General features: G+C 44.2%; 1 protein-coding gene across 3 annotated transcripts in view; it reads right to left on the bottom strand.

Moving 5' to 3' along the window:
* Positions 1-12,202, bottom strand: part of LOC147883564 (uncharacterized) — a 33,916-nt gene that overhangs the window by 18,213 nt on the left and 3,501 nt on the right. For all 3 annotated transcript variants that reach the window (XM_087400064.1, XM_087400062.1, XM_087400061.1), the window contains exons 2-3: positions 6,222-6,781; positions 6,061-6,133 (exon numbers count right to left, since the gene is read on the bottom strand). In XM_087400064.1, the coding sequence (XP_087256190.1) occupies positions 6,061-6,133; positions 6,222-6,760 (612 nt within the window). In that variant the 5' untranslated portion in view covers positions 6,761-6,781. The remainder of the gene's footprint in view (positions 1-6,060; positions 6,134-6,221; positions 6,782-12,202) is intronic.

Raw genomic sequence — 12,202 nt, 5'->3', positions numbered from 1 at the left:
AAATGAGAGAATGCTTGCTTGCTTATGGAATGAAGAAAGGTGAGGTCCATATGTAGGCACCTCTACATGAGCCACCAAGCTCCACAATCATCTCCTCAATCAGCTCCTAGAATCTCTCAATCATCCTATGTGGCATCTACCACCACCTAACAGTGCTTATGGGCACCTAACTGTGCCTCTAGCACACACACATAGAACCCAAGGTGTGCCTGGGGCATACACCTTGAGATATCCCATCAAACCCCCCCTCAAGGGAATGCCTCAGGCTATGTCAAGGATACATCTAGTCACATAGTGTCTCAAGCCATCTCATGGTGGTCAAGGATAAATCTATGGCTAGGATCTCATGCTAGCAAGGGTTCCCAAGGGTGTGAAGTAAACAAAGGGATACATAAGACCTTCCAATGGTTATCTCCCTTGCATGTACATGCACACAATGTCTGCAGGAGGTACCATGGAGCAAAACACATACACATGGCCTACATCATATGGTGACCACAGGTGTTTACAAAGAACACAATAGTTTATTCCATTCATTTTGGAGGACTATCCAGGCAGAGTACCTTGACTCAACATAAAAGAGAGATCTGGAGCATATATGGAGATGGTTCAAAAAGCATAATCATCATAGGAGGCCTCATCTTGTGGAGGCACATCAACTGAAAGTAAATTGGCAGTTTCTCGTTTTGTAGTTGTCCTTTTTGGCTTTACAAAACTTTTCATGGTGATTGTTTTTGCCACAATATTTGCAAGGATTGATCTTGAAGCAATCTTTTGAGAGGTGATTAGTCTTCCCACAATGTTTGCAAGGTTGAAACTTGCCCATTTGAGTTTTTATGGCATAGGCTGTGTCATTGCCTCTCCGCAACATGATCATAATCTTCAGGCATACTTTTGAGCAATACTGCCATTGCATCATCTATAGTGATTAGAGAGTTGATAGAAGCAAGTTGAGTCATGAGACTCCGCATGTGATTGACATGGGCAGCCAAGGGAGTGCCACTAGCCATCTTCAATTCAAAGAAAGCAATCTTAAGTGATAATTTTGAGATGTGAGAGCTAGCACCAAAAATAATATCAAGCCTCTGCCAAGCTTCAGAAGGAGACTCCAAATCAGAAATGTGATGAATATAGTCATCTCCTAAGCCAAGAGCAATAATGCCATAGGCTTTCTCCTCTCTAGCAGGATCTCGTGCCGGGCGTGTAGGAGCTAAGGATTCTCCAGCATTAGAGGCTGTTGAAGAAGAAGTTGAAGCAGGTTTGACAAGCTCCCAGAGGTTTTCCCTTATCAATGCAAACTTAACCTTCATCTGCCATGTGTGAAAGCCTTTACCATTGAACTTATCCATATTCAAGAAGGTAGCCATGAGAGGGTCTAACCCAAAATGGGCAGTGTCTACTCTCTTACAAGGCTAGAAAGAGTTGAAAAGCTTCAAAGTACAAGCATTTAGTGTAGCAAAGACTTGTAACTAAATTCCATACTAAAAATCATAATGGAAATGATACTTCAACTTGCATGCTTCATAGAGGTGGCTAAATGAAAGTATTCCAAGCAAATCCAGATAGAGCAACCTAAAGGGAAGTTGTAGCCACAGTTGTACTGATGCTATTCAACACTTTAAAACATCAGAAATGCTAAAGTAGCATCTAATGTAGCACCAAACTCACAACATTGTCAAAACTGTCCAAAACAGAGGCCTGATCTTGGAGGGATTGTATCTCACTCTTCAAAGCAAAGAAAAGAGGGCTTTCTAGGTAGAAATAAAGCTGGTATACCAGAGAAGAGCCACTGAAGAAGAGAGGCGAAATGCCGCGTCACGTCGCCATAGCCAGCAGCTTGAATATTGACTGGTTTTTCGTCTGTTTCTCCCTCCCTGGTGGACCATTTCACTTCAAATCTGGACAGGGGCTAGCTCATGCTGTTGTGCAAGCGTGGCTCAGAGGAATTTCGGAATGGCTGCTCCAGCAAGCCGTATTGCACGAAATAGCGTCAGGAAGAAGGTGACTGTTGCGTGGTTTTGTGGGCACTGTTGTCTAATTCCTCTGACGTGGAAGGCCGCCCATATGAAGGGTCTCTCCAGCCAGAAGGACCCTGGGAATGGTTGCTTGTAGGTAGAGAACTCAGCCCTCCAAGTGTTTGGGTAGAAAGGGACAAAATGGAGAGGAAGGTGAAGAAGAAGAAGAAGATGACATGGCATAAATGGGCTCAAGGAGGATCATAGTGCTCTGATACCATGTTGAAGAAGTGAAAGGAAGGCATGAAGCTGAACACAAAATGAGAGAATGCTTGCTTGCTTATGGAATGAAGAAAGGTGAGGTCCATATGTAGGCACCTCTACATGAGCCACCAAGCTCCACAATCATCTCCTCAATCAGCTCCTAGGATCTCTCAATCATCCTATGTGGCATCTACCACCACCTAACAGTGCTTATGGGCACCTAACTGTGCCTCTAGCACACACACATAGAACCCAAGGTGTGCCTGGGGCATACACCTTGAGATATCCCATCAAAAATCACTAGTGTCCACAACTTCCAACCAACGCACGCATGCACACCCCCTAACGCAGGTCTACAAGTAGCTCCAATAGCTCTCTCCAATATCAGAGCTGAAGCAGAGACTTTTCTACGTCGAACCATTTTTTGTCTCCACAATCTTTGATCCTCGAGCCCTCCATCAACGGATATCCACACTAGGTGTCGACTGAGTGGTGGCTGAGGGCAAATTAGACCTTTAGCGCTGAGTTGAGCACCAACAACTTTGCTTGCCTTGATTGTGACTAAAGAAGTCCATCGACCAGAAGTAGACGACCTGCATCTATCAACGGCGTGCATTGCTCCCCGCCATGGTTCGGTCCCCCCCTCGTCGTCAGCCGCCGTGTATCTCTGATTTTCGCCAACGCCCCTTACCCGCGCTAATTTCTTGCCCACCATCGCCATCGCCACCACCATTCCATTGCCTTCTATCTTCCAAACCTTAGGCTAGGTTGGTTTTAGCTTGGATTAACTAGTTAATTCTAGTTAGGTTAGCGTATCATTTAGGATTAGCTAGCTGGTCAAGTTAACACCTAAGATTAGATTAGGTTAGGTAGTAGATCTCGTTAAGTTAGATTAACTCAACGTACTAATTGTCCTAGAAGGTAGTGTCCTAAGACTCCCAAGCAACTTAGGACCCCTTTAACCCCCCCCCCCCCAAACGAAAAAAAAAGTGGATGAGAAAGAGAGCTTTTCCAGCCTCTTTTGAGAGCCTTTCTCAACCCCATTTGGGCCATTTGGGCTCCGTTTCGAAGCCTCCTCGTCGGCCTTTCTCTGAAACTTCTACATCAACATTTTTCAACCATATCTATCATATTGCAACCATCCTACAGGGAGCTAGCCTAGTTCATAGACCCTTCTTCCGAGCCTCCCCATCACATTTCGAGCAATGAGACACACAAGAATTCACACGTGCATACAATTAGCATAAGGAACAGCTTTATTACACACCATCAGATTCACATTTGTGGCATGAGAGATTGGGGCATCTGAATTACAAAAGTGTGGTAAAAATGCATTCAAAGGATATAGTGGTAGACCTCCCACCCATGTATGCACCAACCCAACATGTCTATGAGGGCTGCTTATCGTGCAAAATGCATCGGTTCTCATTTCCCAAAGATGGGGCCGTTGGTGCATCCAGGAAGTTGCATCTCGTGTGTAGTGATGTATGCGAGCCGATGCGGACAGCATCACTTGGGGGTGACTTATACTTCTCCACTTTTGTGAATGACTTCACTAGATTCACTAGGGTTTATGGCATGAAGGCCAGATGTCTCTCTTGTTTCAAGCACTTTCTTGCCATGGCTGATAATGAAAGTGGGAACAAACTCTTGACTCTCTACACTGACAGCGGGGGTGAGAATATGTCCTGTGGCATCCTTCCACACAAATCTGTCCAGGCTGCATTTGAGGCGGTCTTATGCCCAATACGCACATGAGTTTGTGGGCCAAGTGGGACATTGATGTTGCCTGGTCAAATCAGCACCATGCCTATGTAGGGCCTACCATTTGTGATCAGGGAGGACTTGTCTTTCTTACATTATGGTAGGGGCCGGGTTGGACAAGTGTGTGGTAGACACTTAAAAGATATTTCGATGGACCACAAATTCAAAGGAGAAACCAAGAATCCTAATAACCAGGAAGAATGGCTCTCAGCTTTGGAAGGATATTTCAGATTACATCAAATGGGCAAGAATCTTTATGATGGAGTGCTTTTGGAGCCATTGGAGCCTAAATACAGCAGCTATAATGAGAATGATTTTCAGTTCTTAGCATTTGGGCAGGCGAGCACAGACCAAAATGCAACGCAACAACAGCTCATCAAAGCTGCCTTGCAAGGTAAATGGCAAAACAAATGGATGCTTCTGTCGTGGGGAAAAGTGGACAGCATGGCACAGAGAGGTCCGCAAAATAACTGCCTTGGGGACAGCCAATCTCTATGTGATTTTGGAGCTTCTTCATGATGAGCATGCTAGGTGGGATCAACACTTACATGACCCCGGTGGTGCTAGAGCTTATGGGAACAAGACATATCTTACTTTTCCATTTTGAGCCGGGTGGTATGCATGACCTTTCTGTGGCTGCAAGAAGCCTTTGTTCCAGCCACCATTGTAATTTTGAGGGAGGGACTATATAAGCCCACCTGAGGGAGGGACTATATAAGCCCACCTCACTTCCATTGTACACACTTTTGACGTGACATCTATATAATCTATCGACTCTCCCTCCTCCTTCCTCCTACTTGCAGCCTACTCTCTCTCCCCGTCCTCTCTCTCTCTCTCTCTCTCTCTCTCTCTCTCTCTCTCTCTCTCTCCTTCCTTCCCATCTCTTCCTCTCTCTCCTACCCCTTCCTCCTCCCTTCTCTCCCTTCCTCTCTCTCCCTTCTTCTCCTCAATCCCCTACCCCTTTTCTAGACTGTTTCAGTCTGTAAAGTGCCCTACGAACTCTGTATACCTTCTTTCCTTCTCTTCGATGGTGGAAGCCCTCTAGCTCCTCAACATAAACTTCCTCTTAAAGCTCCCCATTTAGGAAGGCAAACTTCATGTCCATCTGAAAGATTGGCCACTGATGGTGGGTAGCCAAAGCCATGACCGCATGTATGGTATTCACCCCTGCTGTAGGAGCAAATGTCTCCCCATAATTGACTCCCTTGGCCTGTACATGGCATTTGACAGCAAGCCTTGCCTTGTACATTTCCAAAGATTCAAACTCATGCGCATTGTCTTCTAAGTCCCTGCGATTCGAGCTCACCTCTTCCTGGTTGATGTATGATTTTACTTTGCATGTTTTAAAGATATGACCATGGCAAGTATTCATGATCTACACCAATATAAAAAAGGAAAGGGGAAACCAGGTTCAGTTTTAATGAATACTATCAGAAGTCATTCATAGCAAGGCTGCTCAAAACCGTCAACCCACATATGCTGTGGTCATTGAGTTGTCCTTGTCTTGGAATAATAAAAAAGGGCCTTGCATAAATGTTACATGCAATAGAGGCAGTAAGGCATCTTCATTATCTGAACGTAAGGAAATCAACCTGATACAAGGAGAAAGATCTTCCTATTTGGAGCAGGACAACACATTAGAATGACTTTTGACATGGCCTTGCTTCAACACGTCAGAAACATTGAGAGCTGAGGAGACACCTCATTTGCCTTACAAGCACGTGCCACACTGTTATCATGTCTGTTATGGTTTCCTCCAGCAACAGCACACCCAATATCCTTGGCATGATCACATATCTTAGTAGTGTGGAATGCAAAAACTACACTTGTGGAGCACAAACTCAATAGAAAAACATTTTAGAAGTCCATTAGCTTCTATAATGTACATAATCTAGATTTGACGCGCCATAAATGGTTGCTTGCTGAACTCTCATAACCAGAACAGGGTGAGACAAGCTAAATAAAGCACAGACTTTGTTGAAAGGAATTGCAAGTCTGGGAAATGGCCATGTCAAACCCAGAAGGTGAAAAACCAAATCACTCCAGAACCGATTATTATCGTGACAATTGGACTCACCAATAAGCATGGACCAGAGAGATAACTGCTGCGCCGATAAAGGGTAAGCAGGGATATCCCGTGCTTCCAGGTACTGGTCATCACAACATATCATCAGAAACGAGAAAAAAAGATATAACCCATCTTTCAAAGTTAGACAAGCATCGGGATTCGACTTGTACCTGTAAAGAAGAACCCATTCACGTCCCCGAACGAGTGTTGGAAGATTCAAATAGAGTGAACTTCGGATACTTTCTGGCAAAATTACAGATGTGTCAGAAGTATCTGGAAGTACAATGTCCTGCTTCTGTAAACCAGAAAAAGGACCATTCCCTGAGTCCTGAAGGTCATTGTCTGTTATAAGCTGCCATTCACTTTCATCATTCTCAGGCTCACATGCACATGCGAAATTCATACAATGAGCAGTGTAGCGTCCTTGTTGCAAAAGAAAACCTTGGGCAGCAGAATCCCTAACTCGTCTTTCACTTTTCCTATCCAGAAGCCATGCAGTTGAAGACATAGGCTGCTCACTGACATTATGAAGATCCGAAGTGCTAGGATCATTAAAACACTGCAGACCAGATTCAGAGCGTGAAAACAATGATAGGAGAAAAGCTGTCAGAGATGAAGTGTCAGGCCCTCGAAAATGCTCCTTTACTTCCTCGTCTGTACATGTATCTTTATCTGGCAACGATTTCACTGCTTGCTTCTGTTCTTCCATGCCTTGTATTTGATCATTGGACTACATTGTTAAAAAGCCACACCATTAGCAAGGCCACAAAAAAAATGCTTAGACAGAGCAGGGAAATGCTCACAGTTTGTACAAACATGAGATGTGAGAATCAGTTCAAGAGATCCTTCCCCCCCTTCATTGCAACCTGCTCCCTCTTTCCCTGCTCTCCCATATTCTCACGTCTCTCACTCTCTCCCTGTGCCTCCTTTTCTTCTTTCCCCTCACTCACTCTCATCTCCTACCATTCTTTCTTCTAAGCTGCACTCAGTCTGAGCTTTTGTTCCTTTCCTGAGGTCCTCTCACCATTTGCAATTTCCAGCATGCAGTCCACACAGGTGCACCTTTCTATGGTTGCGTAACCCCTACAAAAACTGCCCGTCCCCTCAAAAGAGATCACAGTCCTGTTTTTTGTATTTCTTCCCCAATGGTCTTTGTTCGCTTCATTTTTCATTTTTGCCTTTTATTTTCATTGCTTTGCTTTTTCCTTTTTGCTTTCAATTTTGCTCCTTTTTGTTGTGTTCTTATCTTATTCCTCTTCCTCGCCTCTCCTTTTGGCCTCCATCTCAATTCAAATGCTAGATCACATTTGACATGATGAACAAGATGAGAATTGCTCTCCTTAAATTCGTTTGCACAATGAACGGCGTCATGACTGACAAGGACCAAATTGATCTGTTTCCATGTACTCTGAAGGATACATGAAGTAGATTTGCATGCATTGAAAAGGTACCCGTGCATATATTGAAAAAATGAAATAAAGAAAGAAAGTTTATTAAACATCTATGAAAGACCAAAAGGCCGATGAGACTTTAAAAAAACCAAATACAATGAAAGCTAAGGATGGGGCCACTAAACGGAAGGCTGATGCATGTGATGAGAAAAATGTAATACATCGTGCTATAGCTATGAGAGAAACCCAAAAGGGGAGACGCCAAGGAGGAATCCCCTGGCCACTGTTCGTTCCAAGAGTTTCGGAAACATCATATGGAGCACGCCAAGAACGGTGTTTCGGAGTTTCGGCCACCAAAAGAAACAGTGGAAACGGAGTTTTGGTTTTTTGGGTTAATAATGTATATCGATTATATATTATACATAAATATATCATTAAGGAAAGCGTCACAAAAGCTTGAAAGATACATCCTTTATCAAGCTCAACGAGGGAAAGCGTAGCAAGGCCGAGGAATGGGAAGATCGCTAATAGAGGATTCAGGAAGTAGAGGAGCTTGGAAGGATTCAAGAGAAGAAAAAGGACCAGCTTCCAAGCTTGATGCAGGTGAAGGAAAAAATACATGGGAGAAGCCTGAAGTGGTGCAGATGAAGGAAAAGGACAAGTAGAGGAGGAAGAAGCGAAGGAGAGCGGGCAAGAAGCAAAGCAAAGACGGCGGGTGCAAAAGTCACAATTCGCCAACATAGAAAAATGGTCCATCAAGCACTGCACAACAAAAATTAAGGGAAGAAAAAGAGTCTATCCGAAACGCCGTTCTGTGTTTCAAAAATCGTTCGGAAACACTGTACTCTTTCGGCCTCTTGAAACAGTGTTACTAGGAACTATGTGGCCACCTACCAAACGGTCAGCTGCCCATCCAAGTGGTGGGACCTGTGTCTGCAATCTGTGAGACAAACGTCACCAGACGATAGAGGAGAGACAAGAGGAGCTCGTCTTACAGTGGCTTGAGATCTAGTGACGCGTCAAGGAAGAAAGCTAGTGATAGATCGTTGCTGGCAATCGGCCTTGTCCAGTTCCATCCCTCAGCAATCGGCCTATTGTCTGACAAATGCTATCGTCACTCCAGTGGTCTATCTCCCCACGTTGACGAGAGAGGTGGAGGAGAAGAGTCACCAGTGTCAGAAGGAGTTTGATGACTTTAAGGAGGAGGTAAATAGACAAACGGAGGTGGAAAGACAAGAGGCTTTGCAAGGGGAGGAGATGGAAGGTCAAGGGATTGCCAAAAGCATGTAACCTTTGGTACAAACATAGGGAACCACCGAAACTTTTCGAGCTCACATAAAATACTCGTCAGCTAGACTGTATACCAGAAGATGGTGGGTAGGCAAATTGGATAGACCAACCAAAGAAACTTTCAAGATCATTCACAGGAAAAGAGCAGCTGAGGAAATCCCCTTTCTTGAAGTCAGTGAAAACAGATGGGCACAGTCAGACACTGAAAATAATGATTTTGTTTGCAGCCATTTTAAGAACCTTCTGTCCAACACTATGCGGTCAAATGACAAAGTGGTACGGGCGAGAATCAGATGCCATGCTGCCAGACAAGTCAAATGACAAAGTGGTACGGGCGAGAATCAGATGCCATGCTGCCAGACAAGGAGTAGTCATTGGTCTAGATCTGTAGAGTTTGGAGGCCCCGCTTTCTCTGAAGGAACTCAAAGAAGCTGTTCTAGACATGAAGAACGGCAAAACCCCGGAGAAGACAGTCTACCTATTGAGTTCTACAAATCTTTTTGGGATTGGGTTGGCCCTAGGCTCCTTGAGGTTTGGCTGGAAAGTACATCTACCTCGTCTCTTCCTGAGCATATGAAATCAAACTGATTCCCAAAGAAGGCAAGAAGGATGCGTTAAAAAATTGGAGACCTCTCACCATGCTCAACTGCATCTACAAAATCTTCACCAAAGCATTGGCCCTCAGGATTCAGTACAAGATGGATAGATGGATCTTGCAAAAACAGAAGGGATTTATAAAAGGAAGGCACCTTTTGGAGGCTATTGTCAACATCTGGGAGGGCTGTGAACATGCTAGGAAGTCCAGACAAGATATTTGCTTTATCAAAGTAGATTTCGATAAAGCCTATGACAGGCTTGATTGGGAATTCTTAAACCAATCTATGAGAGACATAGGACTTGGCCCAAATTTCATTTCTTCTGTCAAACTTCTACTTTCAAATGCCTCAGCCAAGGTGTGCATCAATGCTGAGATGTCCTCACCCTTCCCTTTGAAGAGATCTATTAGACAAGGCTGCCCCATTGCCCCCCTATTGTATGCTATCGCCATTGATGCTTTGGGCTGGTTGCTCATTGATAAAACGCGAGATGGCGCGGTCAAAGGAATTGAATTGCCTTCTGGAAAGCAGCTTGTCATGTAGCAATTTGCGGACGACACTAATCTCACGCCTACGAATTCCCCTCGAGATGTTCGTGCAGTGGTGGAGTGTCTGGAGACCTTCAGTACAGCATCAGAGTCTCTAATCAACCATAGCAAAACAGGATATTGCACACTCAGTGGAAGGAACTCCAAACTCGAGAAATGGAGAGGATTTCAGGTCAACTTGGCTGGGAGACCAATGGTTCTTAATCACTGCCTGTACCCAATTACTATTTTTTACCTATCTTGTTGGCACCCAAGTCAAACAGGGTTGGATAAACTGCTCTCCAAGTGCAGATCCTTTCTTTGGGATGGCGCAAACAGGATTGCAAAAGTCAGATGGAGCTTCTGTTCTAGACCTAAGAGTAAAGGACGCCTGGGGTTAGTGAACATCAAGCAGGCGGCAGCGAAGCTTGCTTCAACGTGGATAATCAAAGTTCTCCTAAGTCCTGATCTTGATTGGGCGATGCTGGTAGCAAGGAAGTTCAAATGCGTCAGACCAGTCAGAGCCAAGGGTTGGAAAAGATACCCAATCCTATCTGCAGTTTTTTGCCCAGAACCATGTTCTACAAAGGGAAGCTCCTTGAGGAATTCTCTATGGACTGCTCTTGAGTCAATCAAAGCATAGCTCAAGTTTACCGGGAAAGGCTCTTTTATGCGCTTTGACTCCATTTGGACCTCTTCAATTCACAGAAATGCTATCCTAAGCAACGAATACTTCCTCAGAGCTTGTTTACTATCTAACAAAGGTCTACAATCTTGGGGACAGCTGTGGCGCAAGGATAACTACAGATGGAAAACTATGCTTGAAATCAGAAGGGAATTCAGGCTTACAAATCATGATGCGCAGTTTGTAACTAATATATTAGCTTTTTGGGAAGAAGACATACAGTGGAAGGAGGAAGCGGTTCTTAACTACGCCTTAGAGTTTAGTTGGATCCTTTCCCCTCACTTGCTTCCTATGCCCACTCCGTATGAGGATATAGGAGACATGATCCCGATCCTGAATGCTAGATGGAATACCTCTAACTCCGCTCAGTGCTGGAAGCAGAGGTTTTTTTACATTTGGTCAAAATCTATCCTCGAGAAGATGTCAACACTACTTTGGCTTATCATGCATAAAGCAGTGTGAACCAACGTAAGGGGGCTGAGGATTGGAAAAGGGGATGGCATATGTCGACGCTGTCCAGGGTCCCAAGAAGATGTCTTCCATCTATTCATGGCATGCCCATCCGCTAGAAAAGTCTAGAAAATGGTGCAGATGCAGCTAGGAGAGCCAATGAATTGGAAAGCCATACTGTTTGGGGATGCAGCAAAAGTCAAACACTCCCACTATGCACTTGCTCGGGCACACGCCTTGTGGTTTATTTGGATTTCCAAAAATGATTATCAGTTAAACCTGAATGTTACTAATGCATAACATTTTTTACTAAATGGATAGCAAGCCTCCCGAATCTCTGAGTGACCTGCAACGGTTCTTTTCGGAGATACACGATCATGAACAAGAGCACCTCTAGTCGTTCAATGAAGAATGCCAGTTCAAAGGAACCATCTACTACAAGTCTGAGTCAGACTCAGAATGATCTCTTTTCTTGTTGCTACTTACCTTGTTGTCACACTCTGTATAAGCATTACTGCTTTTAAGACTCTATTTTTGGACATGAATGTATATCTTCTGAACAATATATAATATTAACACCCTTTTTTTCAAAAAAAAAAAACAAATGGGTGGGAGCTCTTTGTCGAAGTCAAATTCAATACATTTCCAGACACTTGCTATTTATGTAGGCTATGCCGGCGAGCGGGACCATGGCTGTGCAAGAATCGAAGGACAAGGTGCTCAAGGCGATGGTATTAAAAAATATGCGAAGATAAGGGGATGACTCAAGTTCAAGGAACCGAAAGAGACCACTACGCCAAAGGAAGCATCTGAGAAAGCGAATGACCAAAAGATCAATGAAAGGGTGCTTCTTGACAGAAGAATGTAAAAATTTGATGGCTCTATGCATGTGTGCACGGAGCACTTGTGACCTGCATGTGTGCATGCAACGTTCCATGCAGTTACATGCATGCTCTAAACCATCCATAAGAATTAGTACTTTAACTTTCCTTTTCTAACACCTAACACAAGTTCTACAAGTACCTCTAGGAGTACTTTTTGAGGACTTCAACTCATAAAGACTGCCCCTATACTTCCGTGGTTTGCATGCCACCTTATCCTACATGTGCCAAAGCCCTCTTTGTATACATGCAACCCCTATGTGTGCTTTCCAAAACTGCTGGCCACCTCTTTCGAATTCAAACCTTGCCTATTTCAGCGGCTAGCTATTTT

The sequence above is a fragment of the Dipteris shenzhenensis genome, chromosome 28 (assembly GCF_047967505.1).
Source record: "Dipteris shenzhenensis isolate YYH24624 ecotype China chromosome 28, Dip_SZ_1.0, whole genome shotgun sequence".
Taxonomy (NCBI): domain Eukaryota; kingdom Viridiplantae; phylum Streptophyta; class Polypodiopsida; order Gleicheniales; family Dipteridaceae; genus Dipteris; species Dipteris shenzhenensis.
Note: the sequence above shows the minus strand (reverse complement) of the source record. Positions and strands in the feature narration are given on the sequence as shown.